At 45.5% G+C, this 15,436-nt stretch overlaps 2 protein-coding genes across 3 annotated transcripts; one reads left to right on the plus strand and one right to left on the minus strand.

Moving 5' to 3' along the window:
* Positions 1–3: 3 nt before the first annotated feature.
* Nkain (Sodium/potassium-transporting ATPase subunit beta-1-interacting protein) lies at positions 4–14,293 on the minus strand. 2 transcript variants are annotated; one of them, XM_077683542.1, is made up of 7 exons: positions 13,913–14,293; positions 13,604–13,741; positions 13,411–13,491; positions 12,513–12,710; positions 9,738–9,798; positions 1,057–7,070; positions 4–514 (listed from the first exon to the last, which is right to left on the minus strand). In XM_077683542.1, the coding sequence occupies exons 1-6, from the start codon at positions 13,964–13,966 to the stop codon at positions 6,601–6,603; spliced, it is 1,002 nt and encodes a 333-aa protein (XP_077539668.1). In that variant the 5' UTR covers positions 13,967–14,293; the 3' UTR covers positions 4–514; positions 1,057–6,600. The 2 variants fall into 2 exon arrangements, with proteins under 2 accessions (XP_077539668.1, XP_077539670.1); XM_077683544.1 differs by having other exon boundaries at positions 12,513–12,707; positions 13,913–14,292.
* Positions 14,294–14,418: 125 nt separating this feature from the next.
* On the plus strand, positions 14,419–15,307 carry LOC144152297 (COMM domain-containing protein 2). Its single transcript, XM_077683546.1, has one exon. It carries the CDS (start codon positions 14,577–14,579, stop codon positions 15,180–15,182), a length of 606 nt encoding a protein of 201 aa, XP_077539672.1. The 5' UTR covers positions 14,419–14,576; the 3' UTR covers positions 15,183–15,307.
* The last annotated feature ends 129 nt before the right edge of the window (positions 15,308–15,436 follow it).

The following is a 15,436-nucleotide window of genomic DNA, read 5'->3' on the forward strand; positions in this document are numbered from 1 at the left end:
GGCTGCACCATGTTATCGCTTTATTTACTTTCGTGGTTCATGAACGGCGACAGTGAAAGGAACAAAAACGAGTCACCATGACACACCGTTTTGCCCACACTTAAAGAGCAAAGAACAACAAAAAAAAAAAAACCGGGCGCGTACAAAGATCGTGGGCAACACGGCCCATACATAGTTTAAAAAACACCGCTAAGGTAGCGGACCGTCCTTTCAAAATAACACAAGAAAAGCTAGGGTGAAGAACAGCCCCTTTAAAAAAAACACCAGAAGCAACGCCGGACGGCAGCCCCTGCCACTCGCCCTAAACTCAACGGCGGTCGATGGCTTTAGGCTCTGGGCACTTCTCCAGCAGACTCCTGGAGAAACACTTGGGACAGGCTTCCATGTCCATCAGGTGCGTCACGCCGGGGTGTTCCGCGCACGGCTTGTGGACGCGGCTCACCACCGTTGTTCCGCAAGTCTGGCACATCACGTACCCTTTAGGTCGGTTGCACACGCACACCTGACGCTTCCCCTAGAACCGCACGGCGGAAAAAAAAAAAATCACCAATGAGCACGCTTTCGAGTAATGCGAAACCACAGCGTTGTGGCCTTCCCGCCCTATTTGATCGTCCACTCAGAAACCAGACGCCATCTTGATTCAGCTGACGCGTTCGCCGCTTCGCGCCAGAAACGATGCAGGAAACGTAACGGCGGCAGGATCTCCACTAACTCTTCACAGTCACGCCATCTCGGCCAACACAACATGGAGGAAGAAAAATTTCCTCCATGCAACACAAGGCCTTCCACAAAGTACTCTTCAAGCGCGGCAGATACGAATTGGCATCTACAACATGTGCCGCTGTGCCTGCATTTTGTTATGCTGCGCAATGCACACGACCTTCGCGGCTCCGAATGCGCTGTTGCGAGTCGTGACAACCTCCTTAGTTTCTTGTAAAACATTTTTAGCCACATGTGCAGTTCGTAAGGGCAGTGGCAGGGTTATAGCTTCAAGACGAACACCACACACGCTTGTTCAAACTGCGAGGCTGGACGCTACATGAGCAGAAAACTTACCCGTGTGGTGAGCACAGTCTGGACCTGGGAGACGTTAAAAGTTCCCTGCTGCGACATGTTCAAACTTCGAATTAGGCGAAAATAAAGTACCGCTAAAGCACGAGCCGCTCTGCCAAGCTGCAGCTGTGCGAACTGCAAGAACACACCGAAGAAAAGGCAATGCGGGCCACTGCGCGCCACTCTGCAAACCGAACAAGCCAAACGTCAAATAGCGCAGCACGAGCTGCTCGTGCTCAGCGCATGCGCGCGCGCACTTGATGTATCCGCGGCGCCATCTGGCTGATAGATAGCGAGATGCATTGTCCGATATCATTTGACACAGTACGTTCCGCTACTGAAAAATACGAGGTCTTTCGCCTACATTTATTTACAAACTATGCTGTTTTGTCCAGCCGGAGTGACGAATTGCTCTGCGAGACGAGTGACAACAGACACGGCTCACTTTCGTTTTTCTTTGTTAATTTTTCTACTAAAAAAACAATTTTCGCCTTGAAAAATTTCCCAAGGGAATTGAATGCCTTAGCACACATTCGATGTCAATTCCAAGATACCACTTACTGCTCCGGCAGTAGGTAGTAGGAAGTTTCTGAAAACGCCATTTGTGCGCTGCAAAACCCGCGCCTTCGCGTGTTTGAGACGCTAATTACCTGAAAAATAAAAGGTCGACTCTGCTATGCAAAATAAAGTACTTTTTTATTTATACAAGGTGTTTTCATTACAAACTGGCAGTGAACACAACACGTTTACGCTCGTCTAACTGTAGTACTGGCACGTTTTAAGCTAGCATACTACGAACCCACTACGGGGGTGTTAAGCATGGGCGGCGGCAGGGGGGCCCCCACCAAGCCACACACCACAACAAATGCTTTCTTCTACCAGCCCTCTCCCCTCGCAATGCAAAGGGTTTGCCGACGCCCATGGTGTGAAGGTAAGAAAACTACTTCTTGACAAGATTTCAGTTGGTTCACAAAATTCACGCACTGAACCGTGCTTAAAAGTGCTTGCTTGTTAGCTCTTAAACCTTGCACAGTGACTGCGCTTATGAAGTATTTATTCCTTTAGTGCACAGTCTATTCGGAAGGCAAAACTAATCTGAAGATTGCTTAACTTCATAATATGAATATTTTCTGTTTACATAATAGTGCATCGCACATTATTTTTTTCGGGAACTTCAAACCCGACAAGAATATGGCGGTACCTATTAGTGAACCCAACATAGTTTTAAATGTGTTAGTACTAACAACCATCTGGAGTGGTTTTCTTTAACTATATAAAAAATTGATTGTATTTTGTATTTTTTGGAGAAAGCCCAATGCAGTTATAAAATTAACAGCACTAATAACCTCATGAAATGGGCTTGGTTTCAAAACATATATCATAAATACTCATTAGCACAATCGTTATTCTTATCAGTTTAACAGCATCTATGCAGCTACAAACCTTGCGGCTTGTAAACGTACAGTGCTCACCCATCAGGCAGGGAAATGCAATCGAAGTGCGAGGTTTGAGCGCACACAAGCAAGCATTTAGGCAAGGAATTCAGTAGGGCTACACCTTCTCGCACAAGAAACAAGTGATGGCCACCTGCAATACAAAAACGGCGGCACTGCAAGCCAAACTGCACACATTTCAAATGAGGCATAGCTACAAAGCACAGTTTCAAGATGTACCACTCATATGCATAAAGTTTAGAATAGGGAACAATCATACACTGACAAAATTTAATGCCAATATTTAACTACAAGTGTACAAGCTGAATATAAAAAATGTAGCTTCTGTGGAATCTTCACTACGCATATAATGAAAGTGGACTGTCTCCGACATTTGTACAAATATTCTTTTAGTCAGGCCAGAACCACTCATGAGATCACTAGAATGCCATGTGGCTACGAGTACTACACATCTACACTCTTGCAGCAAGTAATACCTCCACAACGTTGGGATGGGAAAAAGAGCATTCCCTCTGTAAGCTCTCTGCCTATCAAATGCCACGATTGCAGCTCCCTGCACTATCTACGGCTCACTGGTTGCTGTGGGAAGCTGAGCAACGAAGCTATAGCCCCCGGCAGAACTTGCACATCTCCCACGTACCGTAGCCTGCTTTTATCCTTGAGCAACGCTTCCTTTAATCATAGCAGAACTGCAGCCACCATCCAGAAACACTAGGTGGGTGATCATACCTGCTCAAAAGACCATCACCTGTCAACAAGCGTGGTGGTCAATGAATACCTCCATCAGGAACCTTCCATGTTACATCTGCACTAAAATTTATTTACACACAAGCACATAACAATTCTGATGATAACAACCAGGAAAAAAAAAATAAAGGTCAAAACTTTACAATGCACTACACACTACTGGGGACTGCAAACATGGCATGATGTTGTGACACGAAAAAAAAAAAAAGCGCTCTGGTAGGTAATTTAAGCATAGTACAATAGCTGCCCAACAGCTAGTACCGATTTGTTTGTTCAAAGCTCAAAAACTTTCTGCAGGCTTCCCAACACAGAACTACCCTTGCCGCACTATGGCTGCCAATACCGTGCACAGACAATGCACGAGTCCGAGTCTGAACGGTGACAGTGCTCTTAAAAACAAGGTGGTATGTAATTTGTTAGCAATGCAAAGAGCAACAACTAATGGGGGCAGAGGGTCTTCTTTCAGTTTGTCATCGCAGAGACGTTGAAGTACACATCTTTAAAATACAGAAACCTTAACATAAATAAGTTTCCACAGTTGCAAATGGAATGCAGCTTTCACGCCACTTACGGCGGCTGCACGAGTATGGCATAAACAGCAAGGTGCATTTAAAATGGGCAGCACAACAACCAAACATGGCACAATAAAAACAAAATTTTATAGACATCCATGCAAAAATACATGCTTTAACCAAACAAACAGTGTTTTATTTATGATCGATGACACTGCCAACTACCAAACGACATATGAGATAGCCTGAGAATCAAGGTTGGTTGGAGTGAGGCTGTAGTGCCCTCAGTTGGCACAAGCGAACATCAGGATAAAGTTTGTAACCTACAGGAATGGGATGCAATGTTAGCGAAAAACATAAATGTAGTGCCACAGATGCAACGTGCTAGAGGAGGACTATATAATAGCAGCCCCAGTGGTGGGGCTTGTGCTTGCATGCGAGAGTACTAATGTTGAAATTGCAAACACTGACAGTGGCAAACGAAACACGTTCGCACGTTTTGCTGCAGTCTTTACTAGGCTCGTAGCATCACTGATAGTAACACACAGTATCCCTAAACGTATCCTCTTACGCCGATTGTTGATGCATTTCGTTTGGTGAGCTGTGCCAAATAAAACTGACTTACCCCGAGCAGATCCACAAAACTCTTCAGTGTAATGTCACTGCCATGGCTTTGGGGGACCTTGCCTGCTTAATTTGCAAGTCCAGTGGTCCCGTGATTTGTCACAGGACTGCACACATTTTAAAGGGCCACAGAGAATAGTCACAAGCATTGTATTTACATACCCTGCAAGGTTAGAGCTCAACATGTGTACGCCATATTCGCAGCTCTTTTAGCCGATTTTGAATGTTTTTTGATAAAAACAAGTCCCATTCCCCTTGCACCGTCCTTCTTTTTCTTGGCTGTGATGACACGCTAGCAGGTCAGCAGGGGGAGATTTGACGGATTGGTGACCACGTTAGACCAGCATATACTGTACACGAACAATAAGTCCAACATAAAATACATGAAAACACAAATTCTGTAGCCTGACATGACATGGAACTTTATAGAAAACTAGTTTTTCAACACTGCAGTAGTTCAGGCAACAGCTGAGAAGGTCGCCTTGTATTTTCTTGTTGTTGTTGTTCCGCTGTCTTCTAAGCGTTACAAACAAATTAAGGGTCTATACTTCCACTCCACAGTGAAACACAAGAATAGAAGTGTTCACTACACAATGAACCAGCCAATGCAAGTTTGACAAATTAAGTTCAGCATCTCTTTAAGACATCAGTGAAATGCACACACAGTATGCTCCTGCCGTCTACTGTTCAGACCAAATGTGGAGGCAAAGTATGCCACAGACCATTTTTCGATCCTTTTCCATGAGGCAGCACTAATTTTCCGGATACAGCTAAGCTCACAGTACAGACACCTAAAAAGCTGGTTGCAGTCATCGAGTGTGTAAATAATAAGACAACCATTGTATAGTACAAAGCAGTCTCACAAAACAATGACAAAAAATACAATAATACAGACAATCATAAAAAAATTCTAATGGCCACATATGCCTATTTACAAGACCACTGAGGTGAACTAAGGACAAACAAAACACACACATGGCAGACAGCCATCTTTGGTTTCAAGGAGACAGATGAAAGCAATTCCTGTGAACAAGAAAAAAAATGGGGGGGGGGGGGCAGGACAGTGAAAAAAAAAAAAAGACCAAGAAAACTGAAATCCTCAATCATACAGAGGCAGTCAAGCTATTGTCAGAATACACTGCCGATAGAAATACTACGTGGGCATTGTACATAGCTCAAGAACCATGTCAACTAATGGTGAGATAGCTACTAAACAAGACAAATAGGAACCATCACAGACCATGGGCAACAAGGGAAAATACAAGCAAGATTACAAGAACTAGCTGCGCTGGTAATGCAGAAATGGTCAGCACTTGCTACTTTAAAAACTGAAGTAATTCAGATGCCCACAAAATGACCCTATAAAGGGCAAGCAGTTTGTATACACAAACAATGCAATGAGTTGCTAATTGCCACAAATATGACATACCATACAGCCATTCACTAAATTGTAGAACAAGGAATCTGAATTTACATCACAAAGGGATGCGGCAGACTCGTGACTGACTTTGTAAAAACAAGGAACAGGGTTCTATTTACAAGCTACTGGTAGCACTATGTACAGAGGTATCTAAAACCTGGCCCTTTCAATTAACGTGAAATTGTGACGCTTTAATGCATTAGGAGTTCCAACATCATAAAAATTGAGTGTTTGAAGTTTGTGAACACAACTGTTATGATAAAAGGCAGGACTGCAAGAAAAAAAAGAAAAAGCAGCATAAGAGGACTATGTTCATAAAACCTAGAATTGGATTTTCCACTTACTAAATGCAATAGTTGATGAAAATAGATTAATTATTTGGATCAGCTAAGTACTGTATGCAGCTGCCTGAAGACGTGGAGAGGAAGAAATACCATCAAGGTGGGCGTTCATTTCCTAGCATTAAATGCCAAGGCAAAAAAATAGAAAGCTGAAATAGGGGCAGATACAATTTCATCACGGCGTGAGGCTTTAGTGCCGCAAAGCAAAGGCAATATTTCGAGGAAACTGCAAAAACATCTTTAAAGACATGAACTGTGAATTCTCGGAACATTTCCACGGACCAATTATAGGATGGGTAGCTTACAATCATGCTAACACCGACAGCCTCCATACAAAGGAAAGTGCGCAAGGTCACGAGTACATTGCCATGTTACAACCGAAGGAAGGGCCCTGGAGGACTTCGACCCAGCCGTGTGCACGGCCACCTCCTGCAAGCGTGCCTGCCCGTTCAAATCACCGTCTCCGAGCTGTCCACGTAGGGCTGGTGGCGGCCCCTGGTGGAGCTCCTCGCAGGAAGGGGCAGCCCCGTGGCGCCCGCCTGGTGGTGCAGGGGCGTTCTGAGAGGCCCGCTCAGGTTTGGGTTGGCCTTGCCGTACAGGGAGTGGAGGCTGGTGCGGGAGCCCAAGTAGACGGGGTTGCACTGGCCCGCGTGGCCAAAGTGGGCGTAGCTGTCGTTGCTCGACGTGTCCAGCGACCGGTCCAGGAGCCGCGTCACTGGGTTCTGGTACTGGGTCTGGCCCGCGGAACGCTTGGAGCGTGTTGAACGGCGCTTGACGCGACGCGGCGTCATGGGGGCACGTCCCAGCCCGGCACCCCCAGCTAAGCCGCCGTCAGTAGCAGGCGGGTCTGTTCGGAACTCGATGCTATAAGGCAAGCTGTTCAGCGGCTTTCTTTTGCTGCTTTTTCTTTTCCGTGCAACTGAAACAAATGTCGACAAAGAGTGAGTACGCGGCACATATCCTAAGATATACGTCTCGCTACTCAAAAGTCACTCAGGATTAAAAAAAATAATAATAAATATTCGAGAGCTCTGGTTATTTGCCACACGATTGAAAATGTGTGACCGTAACGTTTGAAGAAGGGGAAAAATGCAGTTTCCAGAGTTATTTCCCACAGTGCATTCATTCCCTTTTGGGAGCTTTTGCAACATGAATACAACACAGCTCATCACGCAATGCTGACGGCGTTTGGCATAACCAGCATAACTCCGCGGGATGTAAATGTTTCATTCTTCAATCGGCACATGGGCCTTTAAGACAAAAATTTTTTTAGTATCACTTTTCTCTTGGTTTGCAGTTTTTCCTGCAAAAATTCTGTACTTGGGGGCAATTTTTCCACAATTCCCACTTTTTAACCACGAGTGGTATCTCAGTGATAGAAAATTCTCGAAAGGTACATCCCAGCATGTAGTGCACCTAGGACGATCATTTCTTTTGCACTGTGAAGCTGAATGTTTAAATCATCCAATAAGGGAAGCAGATTTTGCATTTTGTTTTTTAATAGTTGTTTAATTAGCATTATTTTTTAATTGGCTAGCAGGACCACTTCAAACCCAGAACTTAGAATTGATGCAAACTTGTACATGATTGCAAAACAAAAAAACTGCTTCCCACATTTCCTTCTCCGCAACTTCTGGTATATATTCATGCCTGGCTGGTAATTTTTTTTAAATAGTTTTTTTCCTCGTTCTCAAGAACAATCAAGGAAGATTTTTAATTAAATTGGAAACTAATTACCTCACATGAAAACTAATTGGATATGTAAATCAGATAAAAAAACTGAACAAGCTCATGAAGTTTCCTCAAAATTGGTTGGAAACCAAGAAGTTTCTAAGAACCCTAACTTCAGGTCATGCACAACAGAAGTTTTCCCATTCAAGATTTCAAATCATCTGATACGTGCATAAATGCAGGCCATCACAGCAACTTCAAGGGGAGGAGGTCAGCTTGGATACAGTGATTAAAAAAATGATGGATAAGCAATACAGCAGTAAGGCACTTTCTTCCTTTTTTTAAGCTGCATTGAACACAGAAGTAGACACCACAGGCTTATATGCTGTGGGACTGGTAACAGACGCACATACTTTTTAAAAACTTAGGCCACAGACTTCAGCAGAAATTTCAGAAAGAAATTGCACAAGGCAGCAGCCTAAATTGGACTTTGAACAGAGCATGGTTGGGAGATTATTCGCTGCAAATAAGCCCCAATTAGTTTATAACCCCTTCGTTGAGATACCTCAACTCTTTATTTTCATTTAAAATTATAGAACTGCCAGTGTCAGCACGAGGCTCAATGCACCAACAAAAGTGTGCACTGAAAAATGATTATGAAAGGTGAAATTTAGCACTAGGCACATTGCCGAAGCAACTGAAGCAAAATTATATGGGGGAGAAGAGGCGAAAAAGAACGACAAACTGTCGAATATCAAGTTTTCCAGAAAATAAAAAGAAACATGCTGCTGTTGACAGGTACTAAGTTCTAAGTAAGAACTCTAGGCATGTAAATTATAGAGGTGCTAACACATAAATTTCTATTCCAACACAAACAAGTCTTTATAACTCTGGTGTTACCCTAGTGCATCTTGCAAGGCGACTAGTTGTCTTCCGACAAATGATGACCATTCATCAAGCAAGCAGCATAGAGATCATTTGTAGGCAACTATTGGAAGTAGTTGGTACTTCCTGCATTTGTTTGTGGCAAGGAACTGCACCATAAGCACACATAAATTGGTTCCACAGCACACGACCACAATTGCCAGCTACCATTACTAATGCTGAATGGCCGGCAAGGTCGTAAATTTTGCCTGCCAGTACGACACACAAGTAATACCAGCAATAAAGGAAAAAGGGGACGAACTGGGTTAGTGAGCAGTGTGTGGACAAGGCATTTGGCAGAGCCCCAGCCCTGTGCAGAAAACATGGCAAGCAGAGAAAGAGGGCAGAGAAGGAGGAAAGAAAATACATACATGGTGTGCTGCATGCGACACGGCTTTGGCGGGGTTATGTACGCAGAGTAAGAGTCAAAGCCACCAATGAAATCAACTGGAAAAGCAGGGAGAGAGAAGGGTGCTCATTTTCCAACGATCCTTCTTCTTGCACAGAGCTGCCAAGCTACGAGTGCTAATGCAAAGCCATGTTGAGTAAAAGTGGCACCAACGAAAACGTGCTGCACTTAACAAAAGTGTGCATTAGCAACTTTTTTAAAACTACAACGTTGGATACTGAAGCTTGTGGAAGCCTGCGGCAGTCATAAAGTTTGCATCACATGTGCCACACGAATCACTTGGCATGTACAAGATGAAAGCAAAGGTTGCTAATCTGGCTGCTAAAATTGCATTCAGATTTCACCCATGAGCAGCAGCAGGTTAAAGCTATTGAAGATCCAGCCCTAAGGTTAACATCAAGAACTCAAATACACAGATAGTCCTTTATTCTCATTAAAATAAAAATATACCATGTCAGGTTACATTGACGTAGGATTTTATACTCCAGGCAAAAACAAGCAGTGGTGTTGCAGAACTTAAACCCAAGCCAAACTGCAAAAGGTTGAAGAAGGGAAACAATATCTAGAAGAACTTAGACTCACATGAATCATCTTCTTGAGTGTAGAGGTAGATTAGGTAACATCCGCCAACAAAGCCCACAAACTGTAAGTAGGACATGAATGTACAAATGCAATTTTCAGCTGCCAAACATGGCTATTTGGCAACAACATGCACCAGAAAGGACGCAAGAAACAAACTTTCAGAGGTGCTTTAATGTAACAACACAAAAAAAAAAGAGAAAACACTAATGGAATTTAATTACTTCTTCAAAGGGGCATCAAAAGCAACACTGGCTGTTGTAGCAAGAGCACGGGACTGACAAAAAATGTCCGAATAAATGCCAGATTGGTGAATCCCGCCTTAAGATGGAGAAAAACTGCACAATCTTCGCTTGTTTGTTGGCCACTATCCTCTGTACATCTTGACTGTTCTTCACTTCAGACACGTCCACAGCTCAGTTCACACAGCTGTCAGCAGTCGTCGAGATTATTCAGATCACTGAGGGCTGGATTACTTTTGGGTTATAACAAATCAGTGGGGCGACCTCTTCCTCCCTAACCCCTCCTACCAGCCACGACAGACCATGTATGGTTATCACAAGGCATAGTTGGAGCACAGTTTTCAAGTGCATTTGCAAAAGGCACAGCCAATCTCTCTGCATGGCCCTTGCATCCTGCCAGGCAATGGCCCCAGGTTTGTTTTCCCTTGAGACTGCGGCTCGAAGCGCCCATAACCCCACTGTAGCAACACTGTTAAGCCTGCTCTTTTCGTTTTTCTGTTCACGGCACACGGCTTATATCAAATGCAGCAGCCAGATCAACAGTTTCACACACACCCTGCCACTGTTATAAAATAGGGCGCCCTGTTTGCTGGAACTACAAGTGTCCCAATTATAGGCTGTGCGGATTGCAAAGGTAGCCTGCACAAGGCACCTGTGTTCAAATTCACTCAATCTAACTAGAGAGGGCCAGCGCAATTCCCACCATCATGACATTCTACAATGTCACTGCCAATTACAACAGGGGAAGACATGACAGGCCTTTAATTAGTGTGGTGTGATAAACCACCTCTCTGCTCTGTAAGCCACAATGCGAATGTCGGATTCTCAAACTGAAAAGTAAGGCTGATGATCCCTACAATTAACGATGTGGATGGTGAAGATAATGACAGCGATGGCAATAACTATTGATTTGCAGTGTGTTGGCAACACATCCAAGACAGCAAGAACCTGCACAAAATTTTTTACATGCACTTCGTACACCTGGCTCATGCAAACTACACAAGTGTCAAACTCACGTGTACAGCATCTAACCATCTAACATTGTTGTACAGTCGCTTGACTCATTCCAGATTACCCTTTTTATTCCCCCAGAGGTATCGAGAATATTGCAATTCCAGGGGGACGCTATAACTCATCATTCAGCTTCCACCGCGAGAAAAAGAAAGAAAACTGCGCATTTATGTATGACGGAGCGCCCACACGCCGGCAAGTGACAAAACAATCCCCGCTACGCTATGCGGCCACAAGAAAATTCGATCCTTCTCTTTCACAGGCAGTGTAACTTTCACTGTGTTAGGCGACGGACAATTCGAGAAGGGGGAAAGAGGGAAGACAGGCAGCCCGGCTGCAGCGAATGTTTTGTGTGTTGTTTTTATTCTTCCCCGTTAGTGTCGGTATTAAAAGCCTGCCCATGCCAAGACCAAGCAGTCTCGTTGGAATGTCGTGATGCGACGGTTTGACTGATCGATTGTGGAGTTTAATGCGCCGATGCAACGCAGGCAATGAGGCGCGCCGTAGTGGAGGGCTCCGGATTAATTTTGACCACCTGGGGATCTTTAACGTGCACCGAAATCTCGTACACACGGGCGTTTTTGCTTTTCGCCTCCATCAGAAAAGCGGCCGCCGCGGCTGGGAATCGAACCCGCGACCTCGTGCTCAGCAGCGCAACACCTTAGCCACTGAGCCACTGTGGCCGGTGTGATGCGACGGTGGCTTTTGTCCATGCATGCACCGTCATTGGCGACTTGCGCCTTTGAAGACTCCAACATGCTCCCGGGTTCCCGAGTCTCCGTGTTCATTTCCAGGCAGCCTAGCCTACACCGAAGCAACTCTTCCCACGCAGCCAACTTCACCTCCGAGACAGCAGTGCGTCATCGGCCTGGTCGGTGAATATCAAGGGACTTCCGTGTCTTACATATGCATTGAACTGTTTGTGTTTTAGTTAACTCCCTTACTTTGCAAGATTCACTGTTAACGCCTCGTTTGCATCATTTAGGGAACGTTTGACTCTCTCGCATTTGTACTATTTTGAGTCACCTCTCTCCTATGTTTTACGTTCTTGTGCCTGTACCATACTTCGCTTGTCGAAATATATTTCTCTCATTGCTTCTTTTTGGATTCATGGCTCTGCCTCATTCTCTCTGCTCCTGTCAGTGAAAGCCGCACATCTGACGGCGACCCCCCCGTCATTTGTGATCTGTGGAGTCGATGGGTTTGTTTTCTTGACACAGCTGACTGCCCATCTCCTTGGCAGTACCCCTAGAAATGGTGACAATAAGGTGCAGAAAATATGTACAAAAGTATATTGAAATTCAAATCACAAATACAATTTTTTCCTAAAGGCTTACACAATCTGCCTGGCTGGCACCCCGGCAAAACTTGCGCAGTTATAGATATTTTTGTATGGGTGAAGAAAAGCAGCCTCAGCGATCGTGTGGGGAGACATACCGCCCAGCTCTTATCGAGTTACACCCAAACTTCAGGCCCTGCAAGCGTTGCCGCATATCCGCTCAGAGTAAGAATGTGGACCACTCACTGCTAGTAGACACTGGACCCCAGCCTGGATGCACTCTATGTAGTAGTACTGAAGGAGGCATCCGTTCACGGACACTGGCTTCGTGACTGCCAAGATGTCATCAGAGGAGCTGTAGTTGAACACAGCATCACAGCCAAAGCCGTTTGCTTCCCACCAGCTACGACTCCCCGTGCCAATGTTCAGGATGCTGGAATCCTGCTGGCAAAGAAAGGAGGACATGATTCAGGCCACCCCCAGCTCGACAACTTGACCATTCATAAAACATTTTTTTTTCAGAGATGTACTAAACGGAATGCCCCCCCCCTCTCTGTTACATCAGGGGGCCAGCTATCCTAAACAAAATTCCTTCTGGATTGCTTTACCTGCTGTAAAACTAAACCGACTGGACCAACTCACACAGATTAGAGCCCCTCAACCGTACTTTGCCCACACTGCTCAAACACTGAACCTATAGAGCTACACTTGTTGCATCACTCGCCAAGTTCACCAAGTGGTTACTGCTTTAGCCTTTAAATAAACATCAGTTTTCAACACGAGGATAGTGTTTTTAAGCTTGAAACTGCCAGCATCCTGACTTGATTATTAGGTACAGCAACTGTCCTAAACAGGCAGTCAGTCATCCTGGTCTGGAACCCCAGATAAGGATCTTTTTTTTCTTCGGCAGAGTTGGAATAACTTTCGCGGTCTTTTCTTTAGCTTTACCGCGGTAGACGTTACTTTTCTGATTCTCAAAACACTTACATCATGTGTGGTCTTTATGGCAAGCACTGCAACTGCATATGTAAAAAAATATCCTGGAAATAACCTAAGGGGCTACTGTAACGTTTGCTGGTGGCAAGAAGCGAGTTGTGAGATAAGCAAAGCAAGGAGGAGATCTGCAACGACGCGCTAGCCTCACCCTGCTTAGGATGCCAACTTCCATGTACAGGCATATCACGAAGACATTCCAACCGATCCACAGGAGCGTCCATATAATATACTGAAACAAAAAAGCAATACATGTACATGTCGACGCATACTGTGATAGCCAGCAGTCGTCGTTGGTGTACCGCTAGTGCGGATCTAGGTTCAGGAGATACATGGTTACTTACAGCGACTACATATCTGGGCCGATAATGGTAGGTCCCGAAAAAACCAAAGATGACAAATATAATCTGGAAAAAATTTCCCAGGATCGGGGCCCACATATACCCCAAGAAGTCGAAGACTTGGCGTTGGAATGTTGCGATCTGTACAAAGAGAATTTCGATCATTATGCACCAACGCCGCGAGACCACTTTGGGGTGTGACACAGCATGGTCAAGTGGCACCGGCAACGTACGGTGCTTCATTTAAAAGACTCATGCATAGATTCATAACACCGCATCGAGACGATTAGACGACTGCGGTGATCTACTTACGAGCTGTATGATGCAGGTGGCCAAGACTAACGCCCTCGCGCCGCAGCAAGACATGCTGTCTCGCAAGTGAACGATCCGTGCTTAATCCGTCATGGTCGAGACAGCACAGCTAAACACCGAAGAGTAATCGCAGTCAAGCGGCTGCCACCGCTGCACTGCAGGTGGCCCTAACATGGCAACCACCCTCCGCACAAACAATTCACGTCACATACTACTCGGAGACCGACGTTGTAGCGTTTCCGACAAGACGCAGGAGCTGCACATGCGTTCCATCATCACTTCTGATGTCAAGCCTGATTCAAATAAACTTTTGTTTATTTCAACGCCCGAGATAACGCACTACTCAACACCACCAACACCGTAGTACCGCACACACAACGGGCAACTTTAGACCAATGAGCATGCGCGGAAGCAGAAGAGCTGCTGCGCCACCTAGAACAAAAAATGTGCTGTCTTCCTTTGCTGCCTTTGCTAATGTTATCTGTCAATCCAATCCAATCCACTACATAAATGCTAGAGGAGGGCGTTTTCACGTTTGCCATCGATAGCTGGTGCAGACAACCGATGCCTGTGCCTTTAGCAGTGGTGCCGGTAGTGCTCTCAAACTCTTCGTTTGAATCAGTTGCGTGCCTGTAGCCGAAAGCAAAGGAAGCAGCGATTGACCATGTTGCTTATCCTGGACGACGATCACAAGCAACATCTCCAGTTCATCGGAAACGTGGACGAGCCCGTTGCGTTGGAGTTTTGCAAGATCGCCAAGGAGTTTCTTGTGCGCGGCGTGAACCCGAAGGTGTACCACTCTGCCGCTCAGAAGCTCCAAGTCGAGGACGATGTCGTGCAGGGTGCCGTCGAGGGCCTTTCGCACCTTCTCAGCCAAGCCGCAAAGCTGAAGTTGAACGAGCAACACTTCCGGGAATCGCTGCTGCTGCTCAACTTTCCCGAACCCGTCTGCGAAGAGCTCGTCAAGTATCACGTCGAGAACGAAAAGGGCTTGCGCAAGCTCCTCTCCAACAAGTCTATTCCCTACTGGAGCTTCTCGCGCCTCGAGTGGCGTCTAGAAGCGGAAGTCGCCAGCCGCTGCCTGAAATCGCACGTCTCGCCTCTCGTTACGTTCAAGTTTCAACTGAAGCGCCCTGATGGCGAGGAAACCAAAGAAGTGGTTCTGCAGACGGATCCTTCCAACCTACTGCACATAACGGAATCGCTCGAGGAAGCGCTTCACAGCGCCAAGTCGCTTCACATGCGCAGGGTCGCCAAACACGTTAAATAGCGCGGCGATAATTTGTGCGCCCTATTTTGTCGTACGGCTTCATGAACATTCCAGGCCGCTGAGCAGCAAGATTGTAAACAGCACGCCATGCCTTTGGCTGTCATAAAGACGTTCTTAGGTGCTGCCGTCAGCGTCGGTTTTGAATTGATGATGTTGGCATGTCTACTATACTTCATGTGCTCCTTGGTATTTCTATGAAACATGCTTGCAAGACGCAAAGTATCACCCTTGCTGGTCGCATTATGGAAATGTTG

This window comes from Haemaphysalis longicornis, unplaced genomic scaffold, assembly GCF_048455015.1.
Source record: "Haemaphysalis longicornis isolate Haplotype H1 unplaced genomic scaffold, Haemaphysalis longicornis Haplotype H1 scaffold_9, whole genome shotgun sequence".
NCBI classification, from domain to species: Eukaryota; Metazoa; Arthropoda; class Arachnida; order Ixodida; family Ixodidae; genus Haemaphysalis; species Haemaphysalis longicornis.